This window comes from Chiloscyllium punctatum, chromosome 7 (assembly GCF_047496795.1).
Source record: "Chiloscyllium punctatum isolate Juve2018m chromosome 7, sChiPun1.3, whole genome shotgun sequence".
Lineage (NCBI taxonomy): Eukaryota > Metazoa > Chordata > Chondrichthyes > Orectolobiformes > Hemiscylliidae > Chiloscyllium > Chiloscyllium punctatum.
This window is the reverse complement of record NC_092745.1, coordinates 78,769,271-78,787,617: the sequence shown is the minus strand read 5'-3', so window position 1 is coordinate 78,787,617 and position 18,347 is coordinate 78,769,271. Positions and strand designations below refer to the sequence as shown.

Below are 18,347 nucleotides of genomic sequence, written 5' to 3'. Positions count from 1 at the left end.
AATAGATTACTCCCCACTTATCTAATTTAGTACAGCTCCAACAATACTCTGGAAGCTTGGCACTAACCAGGGCAAAGAAGTCTGCTTGACTGGCACTACATTCACAAACATTCACTCCATTCACCACCAATGCTCAGTAGCAGCAGTGTGTACTATTTACAAGATGCACTGTAGAAATTCACCAAAGCCCCTTAGATAGCACCTTTAAAATCCATTAACATCATGCTCTAGAAGGACAAGGGCTGCAGACATATGGGAAGACCACCACTTGCAAGGTCTCATCTAAGCTACTCACCATCCTGACTTGGAAGTACATAGTCATTGCTTTACTGTTGCTGGATTAAAATTCTGTAATTCCCACTTTAACATCAGTATGGGTCTTCCTGCTGCATAAGGACTGCGGCAGTTCCAGAAGGAAGTTCACCACCACCTTCTCAAGGGCAACCAAGGATGGACATCAAATGCTGGCCCAACTGGTGACATGCACATTTCATGAATAAATCAAAAAAAAGTTTATTTTCCTAACTCATTCTTGATCATTACCAGAGTTCAGAGTTGAAGTTACAATTAAACCCAAGATTAAAGTGTTGCAACTGTTAATGAAGCACAGGAACCTCAGTGAAGAGGAAACACTCATGAGTACTCTCACAATTTCTCTTTCAAGAAAGAACAGGAGGTCACAGCTGACCCAATTTAAACTTATGTTTTACAAGTTCTGGAGGACAGCTCCAAACTGACAAAGTGATCCTAAAACAAAGTACAGAAAGAAACGTACAAAATGTTGTTTTCTCATATTAACAAGGTTTTACCAGATGTTTACTTTCTTTATCTTACTTTTAGAAAGTGGCAGAAAACAAAATAAAAGTCAGCATGTGTGACATGATAAGTTTCTGTTATAACATAAAAAAGCCTACAGCAAAAAAAACACTACACTGTAATACAGATTTTTATAGTGGCTTTATTAAAAACACAGTAAAGATAGAAAATAATCACCTTGAGCAAAATAATCCATCTTTACTTTCTGGATTAACAAACAGCTGATAAATAAAGATAGACATACTCCTCAATGCACTAGGAAACAAAGGATTAAGATGCGTGAAATCCTCCAGTATTTTTAGGATGACTGCAAAAATCCTGATATTTTCCAGATTTTAGAAGATGAGTTTAAAGCTTGAGTCAAATTTAGAATACACAGGCTTTAGTTCAAATAATGACAACAGTTAGGTGAAACAATTAAACAATTTGTCAGCATGTGTCGACATAAAATATATGAAATGTGATTTCACTGAAGCTAACTTAGCTGAAATGCTTATGGTAAAAACAATGACTGCAGATGCTGGAAACCAGATTCTGGATTAGTGGTGCTGGAAGAGCACAGCAGTTCAGGCAGCATCCGAGGAGCAGTAAAATCGATGTTTCGGGAAAAAGCCCTTCATTAGGAATACAGGCAGAGAGCCTGAAGGGTGGAGAGATAAGTGAGAGGAGGGTGAGGGTGGGGAGAAAGTAGCATAGAGTACAGTAGGTGAGTGAGGGAGGGGATGAAGGTGATAGGTCAGAGGGGGAGGGTGGAGTGGATAGGTGGAAAAGAAGATAGGCAGGTAGGACAAGTCATGGGGACAGTGCTGAGCTGGAAGTTTGGAACTGGGGTGAGGTGAGGGAAGGGGAAATGAGGAAACTGTTGAAGTCCACATTGATGCCCTGGGGTTGAAGTGTTCTGAGGCGGAAGATGAGGTGTTCTTCCTCCAGGTGTCTGGTGGTGAGGGAGCGGCGGTGAAGGAGGCCCAGGACTTCCATGTCCTCGGCAGAGTGGGAGGGGGAGTTGAAATCTTGGGCCACAGGGCGGTGTAGTTGATTGGTGCGGGTGTCCCAGAGTTGTTCCCTAAAGCGCTCTGCTAGGAGATGTCCAGTCTCCTCAATGTAGAGGAGACAGCACCGGGAGCAAAGGATACAATAAATGATATTGGTGATGTGCAGGTTAAACTTTGATGGATGTGGAAGGCTCCTTTAGGGCCTTGGATGGAAATGAGGGAGGAGGTGTGGGAGCAGGCTTTGCAATTCCTGCGGTGGCAGGGGAAGGTGCCAGGATGTGGAGGGTGGGCTGTAGGGGGGTGTGGACCTGACCAGGTAGTCATGGAGGGAATGCTCTTTGCAGAAGACGGAAAGGGGTGGGGAAGGAAATATATCCCTGGTAGTGGGGTCTGTTTGGAGGTGGCGGAAATGTCAGCGGATGATTTGGTTTATGCAAAGGTTGGTAGGGTGGAAGGTGAGCACCGGGGGCGTTCTGTTCTTGTTACGGTTGGAGGGGTGGGGTCTGAGGGCGGATGTGTGGGATGTGGAAGAGATGCATTGGAGGGCATCTTTAACCACGTGAAATGCTTATGGAACTGGTCATTTCTACTGCACCAAACAAATCTGTCAAAAAAAATCACTTCTCTACAAACAAAAATCAAACTCTTTAGCAGGTCATGTAGCAGAATGGTACATCCCTGCCTCTGGCCTGGGTTCAAGTCCCACCTGCTCCAGAGATGTGTAATAACACTGAAGAGTTTGGTTTAGACATTTTTAATCATCAACTCACTGCCAGAAGTAGGATGCTAATTTGAAGCAATTGTTGCAGGTACTTAAATGTTCCCAGGTAACTCAACAACAAATTTTGTGACCATCAACAGGATGGTCTTGTGGATTGCCTTACCCAACAAAATGTCCCAATGTCTTCCCAATAGACAGCATTTTATGACACATGCAAACTACATACTATAAAAGGACATATGACTAAAATGTCATGGAAGGCTAAAGGCCCAGGGAAGCCCAAAGTGCAACACCATGATCCACAGTGGCGTATGAAGATGAACCAACCAAGGAACAATGCCAAGAGCATTTCCAAAATTCCATCCAATGCATGAAAGCATATCAAATTCCAAGAGATACCTGCAATAACACAGCTTACAGACCCCAGTCAGGCTGTGCAGAAAATCATTCTGACACATCATGATTTTCATCTCATCAAAATGATATACCACAGGAGCAATAGATAATATGCACTAATTGCCAAGATTTGGAGGAACCTGTTTGGGAGAGGTCACAACACAGAAACAGATAAGTGAATAGTTTTATGTGCAGCCTTGCTGTAAATCTACAATAGTGAGTAGAGTGAGATCTTTATTGATTATATGTTTTATTGAGGTATGTCTCTGAAGTCATAAGTATTAAATTAGCCTGGAGCAGTGCTTTGTAGTGGAATAAGATGGTGCTTTTTCTGGGTCTGTAGATGGGAAGAGGCAAAAATGGCCTTTAGTAGAGTGATATGCTCTTCTTCTGGATATAGGAGTTAAGGGACAGTTTATGTGATACTGAGGATTATATCTGCAACAAATGCTGTTGGTTGTGAATCCAATCAGTTTGAATGGATCGGTTGGAGAGGTGGTTAGAGGCAATGAGGAATTTACAAGAGCCAGGGAATGTGATGGATGGTAGTTATAGGAAGGGAGAAAAGCCGCAGATAGTCACATAGATGGATTAACTCCAGGAAAGGTAGGAGAGGTAGGCAGGTAGTGCAGGAGTCTTCTGTGGTTATCCCCAGTTCAAACAAGTATACTGTTTTGGAAAATGTAGGAGCTGATGGATTCTCAGGGAAGTGTAGCATGAAGAGCTATGTTTCTGGTATCGATTCAAGGTCTCCTGTAATGAGGGGTATGTCAGGTTCCAAACGATCAACTGTGTTAGGGGATTCTCTAGTCAGGGGCACAGACAGATGTTTCTGTGGCCAGCAGCGAAAAATCAGAATGATGTGTTGCCTCCCTGGTGCCAGGATCAAGGAAGTCTCAGAGAGGGTTCAGAATGTTCTTAAAGGGGAGAGGGACCAGCTTTACACATTGGACCAATGACATAAGAAAGGAAACGGATGAGTTTCTGAAGGGAGAATATAGAAAGCTAGGCAGGAATTTAAAAAGGAGGTCCATGAGGGTAATAATATCTGGATTACTCATTGTGCTACAAGCTAGTGAGGGTAGGAATGGGTGGATAGAGAAGATGAATGTGTGGCTGAGGAGCTGGTATATGGGAGAAGGATTCAAATTTTTGGATCATTGGAATCATTTTTGGATCATTGTACAGTGACCTGTACAAGAAGGACGGATTGCACCAGAATTGGAAGGGGACGGATAGACTGACAGGGAGATTTGCTAGACCTGCTCGGGAGAATTTAAACTAGTAAGGTGGGGTGGGACCCAGGGAGATAGTGAGGAGAGAGATCAATCTGAGACTGGCATAGTTGGGAAAATAAGCAAGTCAAGCAGTCAGGGCAGGCAGGGACAGAGCAGAGAACAAGGTAGGACTGATAAATTAAACTGCATTTATTTCAACAGAAGAGGCCTAACAGGGAAGGGCTTGGTTAGGAACTTGGGACTGGGATATCACAGCATTAGAGAAAAGAGGCTCAGGGATGGACAGTACTGGCAGCTTAATGTTCTAGGATACAAATGATACAGGAAGGATAAAAAAGGGAGGCAAGAGAGGAGGGGGAGTGGTATTTTCTGATAAAGGATAGTGTTACAACTGTACTTAGGGAAGTTATTTGGGTGGAACTGAGAAATAAGAAAGGGATGATCACCTTATTGAGATTGTATTATAGACCCCCTAATAGTCAGCAGGAAATTGAGAAACAAATTTGCAAGGCAATCTCAGTTATCTGCAAGAATAATAGAATGGTTATGGTAGGAGATTTTAACTTTCCAAACACAGACTGGGACTTCCATTAAGGGTTTAAATGGAGAGGAATTTATTAAGGGTGTACAAGAAAATTTTCTGATTCAGAGTATGAATGTACCTGCCACAGAAAGTGCAAAATTTGACCTACTATTGGGAAATAAGGCAGGGCAGGTGACTAAGGTGTCAGTGGGGGAGCACTTTGGGGCCAGCGACTATAATGATGGAAAAGGATGGACCAGATCTAAAAGTTGAAGTTCTAAATTGGAGGAAAAGCTAATTTTGCCAGTATTAGGCAAGAGCTTTCGAAAGCTGATTCGGGGCAGGTGTTCGCAGGTAAAGAGACGGCTGGAAAATGGGAAGAGTTCAGAAATGAGATGACGAGAGTCCAGAGACAGTATATTCCTGTTAGGATGAAAGGAAAGGCTGGTAGGTGTAGGGAATGTTAGATGACTAAAGAAACTGAGGGTTTGGTGAAGAAAAATAAGGAAGCATATGTCAGGTATAGACAGGATAGATCAAGTGAATCCTTAGAAGAGTATAAAGGCAGTAGGAGTATACTTAAGAAGGAAATCAGGAGGGCAAAAAGGGGACATGAGGTAGCTTTGGCAAATAGAATTAAGGAGAATCCAAAGGGTTTTTATAAATACATGAAGGACCAAAAGGAGAACTAGGGAGAGAATAGAGCCATTCAAAGATCAGCAAGGTGGCCTTTGTGTGGATCTGCAGGAGATGGGGGAGATACTAACGAATATTTTGCATCAGCGTTTACTATGGAGAAGGACATGGAAGATATAGAATGTAAGGAAATAGATGGTGACATCTTGCAAACTTTCCAGATTACAGAGGAGGAAGTGCTGGATGTCTTGAAACGGGTAAAGGTGGATAAATCCCTAGGACCTGATCAGATGTACCCTAAAACTCTGTGGGAAGCTAGGGAAGTGATTGCTGGGCCCCTTGCTGAGATATTTGTATCATCAATACTAACAGGTGAGGTGTCGGAAGACTGGAGGTTGGCTAATGTGGTACCACTATTTAAGAAAGGTGTTAAGGACAGGCCAGGGAACTATAGACCAATGAGCTTGACATCAGTGGTGGGCAAGTTTTTGGAGGGAATCTTGAGGGACAGGATGTACATGTATTTGGAAAGGCAAGGACTGATTAGGGATAGTCAACATGGCTTTGTGCATGGGAAATCATGTCTCACAAACTTGATTGAGTTTTCTGAATAAGTAACAAAGAGGATTGATGAGGACAGAGTGGTAAACGTGATCTATATGGACTTCAGTAAGGCGCTCGACAAGGTTCCCCATGTGAGACTTGTTAGCAAGGTTAAATCTCATGGAATACAGGAAGAACTAGCCATTTTGATACAGAACTGGCTCAAAGGTAGAAGACAGAGGGTGGTAGTGGAGGGTTGTTTTTTGGACTGGAGGCCTGTGACTACTGGAATGCAACAAGGATCGGTGCTGGGTTCACTACTTTTAGTAATTTATATAAATGATTTGAATGTGAGCATAAGAGGTATAGTTATTAAGTTTGCAGAAGACAGCAAATGTGGAGGTGTAGTGGACAGTGAAGGAGGTTACCTCAGATTACAACAGGATCTTGATCAGATGGGTCAATGGGCTGAGGAGTGGCAGATGGAGTTTAATTTAGATAACTGTATGGTGTTTCATTTTGGGAAAGGAAATCTTAGCAGGACTTATTCAATTAATGGTAAGGTCCTAGGGAATGTTGCTGAACAAAGAGACCTTAGAGTGCAGGTACAAAGCATTTGGTATGTTTTCCTTTATTGGTCAGAGTATTGAGTGTAGGAGTTGGGAGGTCATGTTGCGGCTATACACGATATTAGTTAGGCTGCTTTTGGAATATTGCATGCAATTCTGGTATCCCTTCTATGGAAAGGATGCTATAAAACTTGAAAAGGTTCAGGAAAGATTTACAAGGATATTGCCAGGGTTGGAAAATTTGAGATATAGGGAGAGGCTGAATAGGCTGGGACTGTTTTCCCTGGAGTGTCAGAGGCTGAGGACTGACCTTATAGAGGTTTATAAAATCATGAATGGCATGGTTAGAGTATATTGACAAGGTCTTTTCCCTGGGGTGGGGGAGTCCAGAACTAGACGACATAGGTTTAGGGTGAGAGGGAAAGATGTAAAAGAGACCTAAAGGGCAACTTTTTCATGCAGAGGGTGGTGCTTGTATGGAATGAGCTGCCACAGGAAGTGGTGGAGGCTGGTACAATTGCAACATTTAAAAGGTATCTGAATAGGTATATGAATAGGAATGGTTTAGAGGAATATGGGCCGGGTGCTGGCAGGTGGGGTCGATTGGGTTGGGATATCTGGTCGACATGGATAAGTTGGACCGAGGGGTCTGGTTCTGTTCTGTGCATCTCTATGACAGATACTGATGCAAGGGCAAAATAATCGTTTATGCATCCTACAAGAGAATCACTCAGTAAACTGGCATGTTGTGATCTAGACTGTGCACAATTAGATAACTGGTTTCAATGGGTCTAACATCCCTTGCATTTGTCCATTCTCAATGTCAACATAAGTCATTGTGATGCTGGAAAAGCACAGCAGGTCAGGCAGCATCCAAGGAGCAGGAGAATCAACGTTTTGGACCAGAGCCCTTCATTAGACCTGTCCTGATGAAGGGCTCTGGCCTGAAACGTTGATTCTCCTGCTCCTCGGATACTGCCTGACCTGCTGTGCTTTTCCAGCCACACATTCTTGACTTTGATCTTCAGCATCTGTAGGCCTCACTTTCTCCACAGGTCATTGTGATAGACAACTAAAATCTTTCCTCTGTTAGATTCAGCAGGACCTTCTACTACAGCTCCACCAACATGCCAAGATCTACACTTTATTACAATCCAGGTGGTAATAAACCTGTCTGTTGAAATATCAAAGGTATCAGGCTGCAGCAGTGAGCTTGTTCATAATCTTTATCCAAACAGGTGTGACACAGTGGCAACTTCGAAGGTGATGTGGTTTTACATCTTAAAGATGACCTCCACTGCATTACTGACTCTCATAAATGCAGCATTCACATTCAGGAAAAAGCTCCAACTCACTTTGAACTCCATAGTACAACAGAACACAAGAAAGTTGAGCATCATAATGGTTGGTGGAACTTCATTACTTGTGATTTGAAGAAATATGGCATCTGTGTTTGGGCATAAGGAGATTAAATATTGCAAAGAGATGGCACTCAAGATTGAGTGGCTGGAAGAGCTTGACCTTGTTATTAGTTGTCAAACATTTTTCAAGTTTTTAATCCAAAAATGGAAATTGCGTCAAGTCCCAAGATCTGACAAATTAAGAAGTATTTAGATATACACTTGCAATGCCAAGTGTTATGGACCAGGCCAGACCTCTCAACACATTTCAAGAAAGTAGCCCAGACCCTAACTTTGATAGTTGTTTTAAGCAGGTGTGATGCGGATATTCACGGAAAGAATCAGCTGGTCAAAACCATTTAGTTTAAACAAAACAGAATTTGTGTACAAGATTACTGGATGAAACACAAACAACAGAAAACAGAATACCGAATAACCTAACTTCTCTGAAAACCCAACAGATTATCCCAATTTAATGATGCTGTTCCAAATACTTACAACAATCCCCATAAACAAACCTTGGTGCAAAAGGTAAAATCAAACACAGGTTCTTACAGGAGAGAAGTCAGAGACAGAGTACAAGCCTGGATATGCTTCTGGGTCCAGCAGTCTTTCTTTCCAATATTGCTAAAAACCAAACCAAACCAGAGAAAAGCAGAGCTGGGAGAACAGACACATGCCTTTCACTGGAAGTGTTTTTATTTAAACTTGAAAGCCTCTGTTAGCTATTACCAAATTGGCCCTAAAACCCTACACTCCAAACTTTTCAGAGTCTGTGTCGTTTACGACCTCTCTGGAAAAAAAAAAGCCATGGATTGCATAACCTTGTTAAAGGAACTGCTTCGTCACAAGATAGGCGAATTATAAGACGGCAAGCCTATTGTATTTGGTTTGCAGGTCATTAAGATTGCTCAGGCAAATTACTCCAACATCCAAAGAGAAGCTTTGTTTTCAGAATAGAACAGTTACGTGTGTATCTATTACCAAGCACGTCACTGCTCATATCAGCTAAAACCTTTTTGAAATGATATGGGGAAGCCCTCTGACAAATGCACATCCAGAAATTCAATGACTACTTTTGAAGATCTAAGGATACAATGTAGAAGCACAAATCAAATCAGGTACACCAATGGATAATTCCAACTTTTAGCCAACTTCTAAAGCCTAAAACAAAATATTATTTTAGATCTACAAGTGGATATTACTGAATCTGCATTAAAAGACAGCCTTGGTATCAGTCTCATTCATTTTGGACTCAGCTATGCAAAGCAGATTCAGCAAGTTATGTCAGATGATAACCAGTTACAACAGTTCAATATGATCATCATCACTGGGTGGCCAGGATATGCCTGGCAGATCTGTGAATTAGCCTGTGTGCTCTGGTCATTCAGAGGTGAGTTGGAACTCTCTAGGAATGTAATCTTCAAAGGTAATTACCTGGTAATTCCTCAAGCTCAACCTCAAAACACATTAGATCAAAAACAACCTCATACTTTGCTGAAAAGAACAAAAGGATTGGCACATTAGTTCATTTACTGGCCCAGCATAAATAAGGACATCAATCAACTTATCAATTTCCACGAAACCTATCAACTAAAGCAACACAACAATCAAAAGAATCTCTCCTACCACATGAGATTCCTTCTAGTCACGGTGCAAGATTGCCACTGATATCTTCCATGTTGAAGGACACAATTACATTCTGATGTCTGATGATTTCACAAAATTCTCTTTTGTGTAACAAATCAAGGATACTTCTAGTGCAACAGTTATTAACATATTAACTGCTATATTCAGCATTCTTCAATAAATTATGTTTGACAATGGTTGGCAGTATACCAGTGCACCCTTTTAAGATGCATTTAGGAAACAGGGTGTTCAACATATTGCGTCCTCTCCTCACTATCCCCAGCCAAATGTTCTCTAACCATACAATAAAATCCATGAAAGGTAGATGTAAAGTGATTTGCTAAGATAATCATAAAGCTACTCCTCAAGGCAATGGTTTATCCTTATCAACATCTCCCATGTTTGGAAGATAAAGCCACACAGTTCTTCCCTCCCACACACTTACCACTTAACCACATATTCAGGGAGAGTGAAACAGGAGGAGTGGTTGAAGAGAGATGACGAGGGACAGACACAGAGGGAGAGGGGTCGAAGGGGATATTCAGATGTGCATGATGCATTATTGGAATGAAGCAAGAAAATGATATAAGCACAACCAATCAGTATGCAGACAGATAACCCAACTTGAACAAGGACAAACATAAGAATTTGAACTTTTCTTACAAACACATGGGTTTGTGGAAAGATATGATGTTGTCATGTCCAGCCTATGACATTGTGTCTTTAAGACAGTTACAAGACAGTTGGCCTTCAGTCAGGCTTTCACAGCAGAGATCTGTGTTGTGTGTTCAGTCTGTTAGCTATGTGTATGTGATGTACAGTAATATCACCAAGCATAGAGTCCAGGCAGTGATATTATTGCAATGTAAATAGTATTGCTAATAATCTTCAGGACATCTGTCTCAATAAAAATAAATGTTATGTGAGCTAATATATAGGGTAGTGCTCCAACCATATCATATTGGCAGTGACGTTTGATCTAAGCAATTTGTAAGTGGTTGATAATCTCTTTAAAAGTGCTGGTGAGGGCCCTTTAACTTTGTAGTTATATGTGGTTGAGAAGCTGTTGGCTGGAACATTGAGCTTCAAGATAGTGTGAGTGAAGTCAATTCACCATTGCATTGTGTTTCTGCTGTGGATACCTTTGCTGACAATTCATTATGTGCAAGCTAACAGCCTCACTAAAAAAGCATTCAGCGTGACTCTCTCAAAGATATGCTTACATACGACAAATGCTATTTTTATTTCACATGGACAAAGAATGGATGCTATTCAATTTCATTCTGCTTCAGTATGGCAACATTTACAACAATGAGAACAAATGAGAATACACAATAAGCAGCAACCTTAACCTTCCCAGAATCATCTTCTTCTTCCTTTTTCTCTTCAAACTCAAAGGCAACCTGCATCCGTTGTTGTCTTTGTTCTTCCCACAATGTTGGATTGAAGCTATCACTGTCCGAAGGGAATTCTACTGGAAGGACACAAACAAAAACTAAAAATGTTGCTCTGTCATACCACAATAACTATTAGATAAACTTGTAAAAAAGGTGATTCTTTTCTCCAAACTTTTGTTCTTTGCTTACTTCTTGAGACATTACCCAAAATATCCTGGGACAAAGCTAGTCAGGTAACATTCCTCTTGAACATAAAGACTAAGGATAGAATGGTTCATGGGTACTATGTAGTTGCTGGCAAGACAAATGCTAGTTTTTCCAGCAACATAAATAAGGAGTATGAAATGTTTGAATAGTAAGGTCTTCCATATTTTCTAGCTGCTGGTGCAGGAGGTTGCTTTGTGCCTCCATTCTCAGTCATAGGTTAGAGTAGAAGAAGAAAAGAAATCATGATGAATACTCAATTCAAGAAATATTAGATTCTTTCAAAAAAAAACTTAGTTTGCACTATGCATACCCAAAAGATGATGAGAGAGAGGTCATTTCTCTGGGTTGAATGGAAGAATTAGGCACTTTATACTCTGGATAATAGAAGGGACCAGTATTTTTGCCAAAATGGGGCTGGCAGGCACACAAGATGCACCAGAGTGATTATAATTCTGAAGCCTTAACATTTGATCTGGTCGGACTAATCCTGGAATGCACTAGTAGGAGCAATCGTGACAGTGATTGCTGGGGTCACAAACTGTGAATTGTAATCTTTCTGTTCCTCTGGTTGTGACCATAACGCTTCATCAGATAGTCACTGTGTTGTATTTTCTGCATCATCTTCAAAATGTGAACAAAAATGCATGTTTATTTTGCTAAGGATATTCTTTCCTTTCGAATAAACTTTCTCCCAAATAATCCTTTTTGTGCTGGAATTGCTAACTCAAATTGGGATCACACTCTACAGTAGTCACCAGGTGTTGGCATTCAATCAGCTATTATTTTCCATGTTGCAGCCTAAAATTGTCAACATCTATTTTCACAAGGAAATATATTAGCTAGGTTCAATTCTGCTGTCACTGGCATCCATCCATGTGTAATATCCATCAGAAGGCCAGTAGAAAATATTTAGAAACAGGACAACTAACATTTCTTTAGGTAACTAGTGCGACAAGTTCAAGAATTTGAAGTCAAAGGACTCCAAAGTGTAACATGCAATTGGTTAAAAAGCTTGTTTAGAAACAGGAAATAGATAATATATGAGAATGCTGGATTGGATTAAAAGATGTATGAATTAAAATCATGTTGAATTCAGGTTTTGACCCTGTTATTTCCAATTTATTTGCTCATTGAAATGAATTGTGAGCTTCTTAAATTGCTAACAATCCAAAATAAGAACAGGAAAAACACTCCCAGAAAATCTATGATATTTTTGAAATATATACAATCAGTACATACAGCAGTTAGACAATATGAGGCCAAAGCCAGTTACACCATTTTTCTGTTTCAAAGAATAGCTCCTTCAAAGTTTTCACGTGTTTTTTGGCTCACTCTGATTCGCTAGAATAGTCCGAATGACCTAATCTATATATACTGAAGATGGAGACTACTGATGCCCTGAATTGCTGATATTTTACACACAAGAATATTATAGTTAACTAACCTGGAGGTCACTGTGTCTTCAAGAGAAGCAGGAGGAATCGAGCACAACAATACTAATTATCTTCTCTCCTGACCAGCAACCCGCACTGAAAGGGCATGATCACAGCTCACAAAAGTATCTCTGAAGGGCAATTGGGAGTGGGCAATAAATGTTGGTCTAATAAATTGTGACTACATCCCATGAATGATTAAAAAGAATGAAGCCTAAAGCAAATTTTAGTTCAGGCCTCAAGTTGGCATGGAATGACGAGCAGATCAATTGCATTATTTTGATGTGAAAGGTTAGGGTTAGAGGACATCCAAAGAGATTTGGAGCCCTTGTATACGTATGTGTAAAATGCAATTTTCAGGTACAAAAAATAATCAAGTGGCTAATGGAATGTTAACTTCCATAACCAGAGGGTTAGAATATAAGGGAGAATGATATTTTGCTACAGCAGCTTAAAGTCTAGATAAATCACATCTGGAGCATTGTGACCAGTTCAGTGCACATGCACACAAAACGATTTATTGGCCTTGGAAGGTGTGCTACATAGATTCATCAGAATATTACAAAGGCTTAAGGTTAGATTGAGGAGCAATTACCTAAACTAGGTTTAACGGAATGCAGAAGGTTAAAGATAAGGCAGGTGGAAATAATTACGAGTATAGATAGACAACATTTCCACTGGTCGGAATTCTAGAGCAAGAGACATAATCCAGAAAGTAGTGCCAGATTAGTCAGAGGAAAAGTTAGGTAACAGTTTTTCCTCCAATGATTATAGACATATGGAGCTGTCTCTCAGAGAAAAAAAAATAGCTACTGCTTCAATTAATAATTTTGAATCTGAGATGGATTTTTACTTGCAAGACATGATCATGAAATGCCATATGGATGAAGCTAAGATACAGAACAAGCACACCACATCACAATGATGAAACAGGGTCAAGGGGCCGAACAGCCTATTCTCATTTGTGCTCCTACTTCCATTGGCTTTGTTCCTGTTTTGGGTTCAAATCAAACTTCTTTCTACTTTCTCACAGTGCTCACATTTTTCTTCACACCTAAGGTTTTTATTGCATTAAAGCAAAGGCTAACTATCTTGAACTGAGGCATTAAAGTTACATTCAGTGGCACTAATGAATCCACATAATCAGGAACCGGCACCATCTTCTATATTGAGTTAAAATTTGATTTGGTTGAAACAAGAAGGTGAAACCAGGAGGTTCTGTGAGCGCATGCCTTTAACCGTGTCTCATCCACGATACAAAAATTACTTATTTCTCAATTTTGTTTATTTGCTTCTCATGCACTGCCAAAATTAAAAACAATCTGGAAACTCTAATAAAAGTCATTTTGTTAGTTTGCACTTCAAGATATAAAACAGATGCAAAGGAAAAGTAGAAATCTAACACTACAGTGTGTTCTCTTCATATAATGCATTATTTTTCATCATTGGGAATTTAAAAGTTCAGGAAGGAAGGGGGCAAAAAGAAAATCACTTCCTTATTAGAGGACTGCTGCACAACAGATAGGGGCATCCTCATTTCAAACTGTTGATTCAACTCTTGTTAGACTTCAAACCTCTTCCAAATGAGAGGTTTTGAGCTTTTATCTTCAGAAAGACAATGTGCTGGATTTTTCTGAGGTATTGAGGGTTCTTGCCTGTTGGAAGGAGAGCTGATGAAAGACCCACATTGCCTCTTCGAGGAAATCAGCTAATATTAATGTGCCTTTCATAGATTAAGGGCCTAGAGGTGGAAATTGCACCAAGTTGGAGCTTGTGACCCATGAGAAGCTGGCAGCTCTTTTGAACTGCTGTGCCATTAGGGATGCTGTGGCTGCTGCCAGAACGACACCTGAGTTCTTGCATTGTGATTACCCAGGCCAAGGATAACTCATGACAGAAGAGGATTTGTAGGATAAAAGTGTGGGGGTTCAGCAGGAAGTGCAGAGGGTTAGATCTAAAGACCCAACCCCATCCTTCTGATGCTGATGCCCTTGATCAGGCACTAATGCCTTTGACTGAGGGGATCACATGACCCCCCTGCAGAAGACCACAGTTTTTCCTGTACTGCACATTGTGTATTGTCAGATTTCCTGCCACTAGATCAGTATCAGCAGCAAAAAGGCCCATAAAGGTCTAAATGGTGGAGGAAGGGGGAGGGCAGAAAGGAGTAATAGGAAGTCTGACTATGAGTGACTTCCCGTCCCTGCTTTAATAGTGGCAGAGGTGGGATTGTGGCAGTGTTTCGGTTACTATCTATCCATCTAATTAGATGCCCTTTTTGACTTCAGATATGCCAGAAAGGAGGGCATATTCACAAATTAAAATTCTTTCCATTAGTTATGAAACAAGGAGAGCTCTAAGTCTTTAAAGTATGAATTGCATAGATTATCTGGACGGCAAGATGGCACAGTGGTTAGCACTGCTGCCTCACAGTGACAGAGACCTGGATTCAATTCCCCCCTCAGGCAACTGTCTGTGTGGAATTTGCACATTCTCCCCATGTCTGCGTGGGTTTCCTCCGGGTGCTCCAGTTTCTTCCCACAGTCCAAAAATGTGCAGGTTTGTTGAGTTGGCCATGCTAAATTGCCCATAGTGTTAGGGGAATGGGTTTGGGTGGAATTATCTTTGGAGGTTCAGTATGGACTTGTTGGGCTGAAGGGCCTGTTTCCACACTGTAATTAATATAATCTAATCATAATCAGGGTATTTAATTAAAACTGATCACAAAATTAGATTATGTGAATGCACATGTGGCAAGCCTCAGACAATGAAAATTAGAAATTGGCAGAAACGTATTTTCTCCAAAGAATCCTTGATATTTTAAATCTAGTCCAAATAAATATGATTTTTACTATTATCAGACACATTAGCTAAGGGATTGTCAGCTTGCACCCTTCATATCATAGTCGGTATGTGCACTGTAGAATGTGGAATTAGTAACAAAGTTCTCTCACCTGAACTAAGTTAGTAGATTTTAACTTGGGGTGACAATGACGCTTCTATATTGGACCCTGATGATGCTTAATTAAGGAGAAGGAAATAAGACAACATATTGACCTATTCTGGAAGTTGAGTGAGGCCAATATCAGACTTGTTCTTGATAACCAATCTGTAAGCATCCCATCAATACTTACAATCTAAACCAAGATATTAAGAACAGCCATATTCCTGTCCTGGCAACTAATTGATACAATGTTCCCATTACTTTAAATTAGTGTTTTCAGAAGATTGTAGGAAATGAGCTGCAGGGTGGCTGGCTGAATGTCTGGCTAGGAATAGTAATGAAGGTTGTAGAATCAGGACAGAAGCAAATGAGGAAATGTTTTATGGAATAACAAACAATCCAATCTTGATAGATTATGGAAGTTTAGGGAGTGAAATTGCACATCAGTAAGCATGTAAATCAGGCAAAATTGTATTTGCTGACCATTACAGAACTTAATATTTAGTTATAGTGAAATCAATGGAAAGGCCTGCTGGTTCTCCCTCACCTTAATCCTTAGAATCCCTGTAGTGGGGAAACAGGCTATTCAGCCCAACTAGTCCACACCAACCTTCCGAAGAGCATCCCATCCAGACCCCATTCTCCTACCCCTGTATTTCCCATGGCTAGTACACCTAACTTACACATCCATGAACACTATGGGTAATTTAGCAAGGCCAATCCACCTAACCTGCACATCTTTGGACAGTAGGAGAAAACCGGAGCACATGGTGGAAACCCTTGCAGACATGAGGAGATCATGCAAACTCCACACAGACAATTGCCCAAAGGTGGAATTGAACCCGTGTCCCTGGCGCAGTGAGGCACAATGTTGCTCAAAAATCCAAATCTGTATCAGTAGGATGCTAGCAATCCTAAAAGGGTATCTTGTGTTATCTTTGAGACACTATAAAATCTGGGTGAAAGCAGGTATAATTGTTTTTAAGTCGCTCATCAATTTCCAGCCACAGGTCTAGCCTCCCAGCTTGTATGCTACGCTGTCTGCTCCATGTATCGTGTTTGGATTGTAATGGAATAGATCAGAGTAAAACAATGTGCTTAGTAATATTGAACAAATCAAGGTTCTTATTTTCAATTAATTTGAGAGTTAGATAAGGTTTCATTTTCTCATTTTAACCTTTTTCAGGATATTAAATTAGAAGAATCCATAACAGTGATAACTTCATATGTTCTGTTGAGAGGAGTGGATTTGTACTAAGTAATGTAAGTGTATTTATAGATAGTCCCTGAACAGCTGGTGGGGTATCTAGCACTGTTTATTGAATTATACACATATGTCTAGAACAGGGAGACTGCCTCTGACATCGATCCTAGTGATAGTTGCTGCATTCATAACATACCATCCCAACACCAGATTCATCCTGTCCCTGAATGTTTACTTTTCCCCGGCAAAGAAAAGTTTGAATATATTTACATTTTTCTGTCAATATTAAATTGTATCCCACTACCTTCCTCACCAAGTCCCATGTGGCCAAGCTTCAATGCTGACCTGTTCCTGAACCCCTGGAAGGACAGGAAGAACTGGTTTTGAGTGGGTGCATTCTTCTTAAGAGTAAAATGAACATTGGTTGTACCTTTTGCTTTGGAAAGTGCCACATAGTGGAATGTAGTGTGCTGCTTTTGTTGATGGATAAGCCATTTGCCATATTCCCCGAATCATTGTTTGGATAAATCTGGCTGGGGGTTCGTTGCCATCTGGATCATGTATAGCATGTCCATTGTATCAATTGTCTGGTAAGAGGTGATTGAGATGGTACTATTCTCAGCAGCTTTATTAGTGTGTCACATGATCAGAGGTGGCAGTCATTTTGTCTTGCAGCATTCTCGGCAAAGGATGAGTGTTTAGGAATAATTCTGTACTAGATGAATTAGTTTTAGCCATAAATAAACTTGTCAATGTCAATGTTTCTGTAATTCTCTATTAGTGAACAGGCAGTTTTTTTTCTCTTCATGAACTTTGTGCCTCAAACTCTCCACGGAATAGGTAAGTGCATGCACATTTGAGGCTCAATTCCTTGGCTAACTTGATGTGTTCCCCCAGTGTATGGTAAAATAGGGCAAAGTCAGCATGGTTTCATCAAGTGGAGGTCATGCCTGACAAATATGCTAGAATCCTTTGAGGAAGTAATGAGCAGGTTAGACCAAGGAGAGCCAATGGATGTTATCTACATGGACTTCAAGAAGGCCTTTGACAAGGTGCTGCACTGAGTAAGCTAAGGGCCCACGGTGTCAGAGGCAAGGTGCTAGCACAGATAGAATCTTGGCTGTCTGGCATAAAGCAGAGAGTGAGGATAAAAGGGTCCTACTCAAGATGGCAGGTGGTGATAAGTGGTGTTCCACAAGATTCGGTGTTGGGATCACAACTTTTCATTTTATACATTTTATATGAAGGAACTGAGGGCATTCTGGCTAAGTTTGCAGACAATACAAAGATCAGTGGAGGGACAGGTAGCATTGAGAAGTTGGGAGCCTGCAGAATGATTTGGACAGGTTAGGAGAATGGACTAAGAAGTGGCAGATGGAGTACAATGTGGGAAAGAGAGAGGTCATACACTTTCGTAGGAAGAATAGAAGCATGGACTACTTTCTAAGTGGGGAGAAAATTCAGGAGTCTGAAGTGCATAGAAACTTGGGAGTTCTAGTGCAGGATTCTCTCAAGGTAAACTTGCAGGTTGAGTCAGTAGTTAGGAAGGCAAATTCAATGATGCCACTTATTTTGAGAGGACTTGAATATAAAAGCAGGGATATTCCTCTGAGGATCTATAAGGCTTTAGTCAGACCACATTTGGATGATTGCAGTTTTGGGCTCCATATCTCAGAAAAGAAGTACTGTCCCTGGAGCA

At 40.7% G+C, this 18,347-nt stretch overlaps 1 protein-coding gene across 18 annotated transcripts in view; it reads right to left on the bottom strand.

Annotated features, from left to right (window-relative positions):
• Positions 1–18,347, bottom strand: part of lrrc7 (leucine rich repeat containing 7) — a 617,417-nt gene that overhangs the window by 97,609 nt on the left and 501,461 nt on the right. For 11 of the 18 annotated variants that reach the window (XM_072574143.1, XM_072574142.1, XM_072574141.1 and 8 more), the window contains one exon: positions 10,810–10,937. In XM_072574143.1, the coding sequence (XP_072430244.1) occupies positions 10,810–10,937 (128 nt within the window). The remainder of the gene's footprint in view (positions 1–10,809; positions 10,938–18,347) is intronic. The other 7 variants (XM_072574148.1, XM_072574156.1, XM_072574160.1 and 4 more) reach the window with 3 other exon arrangements.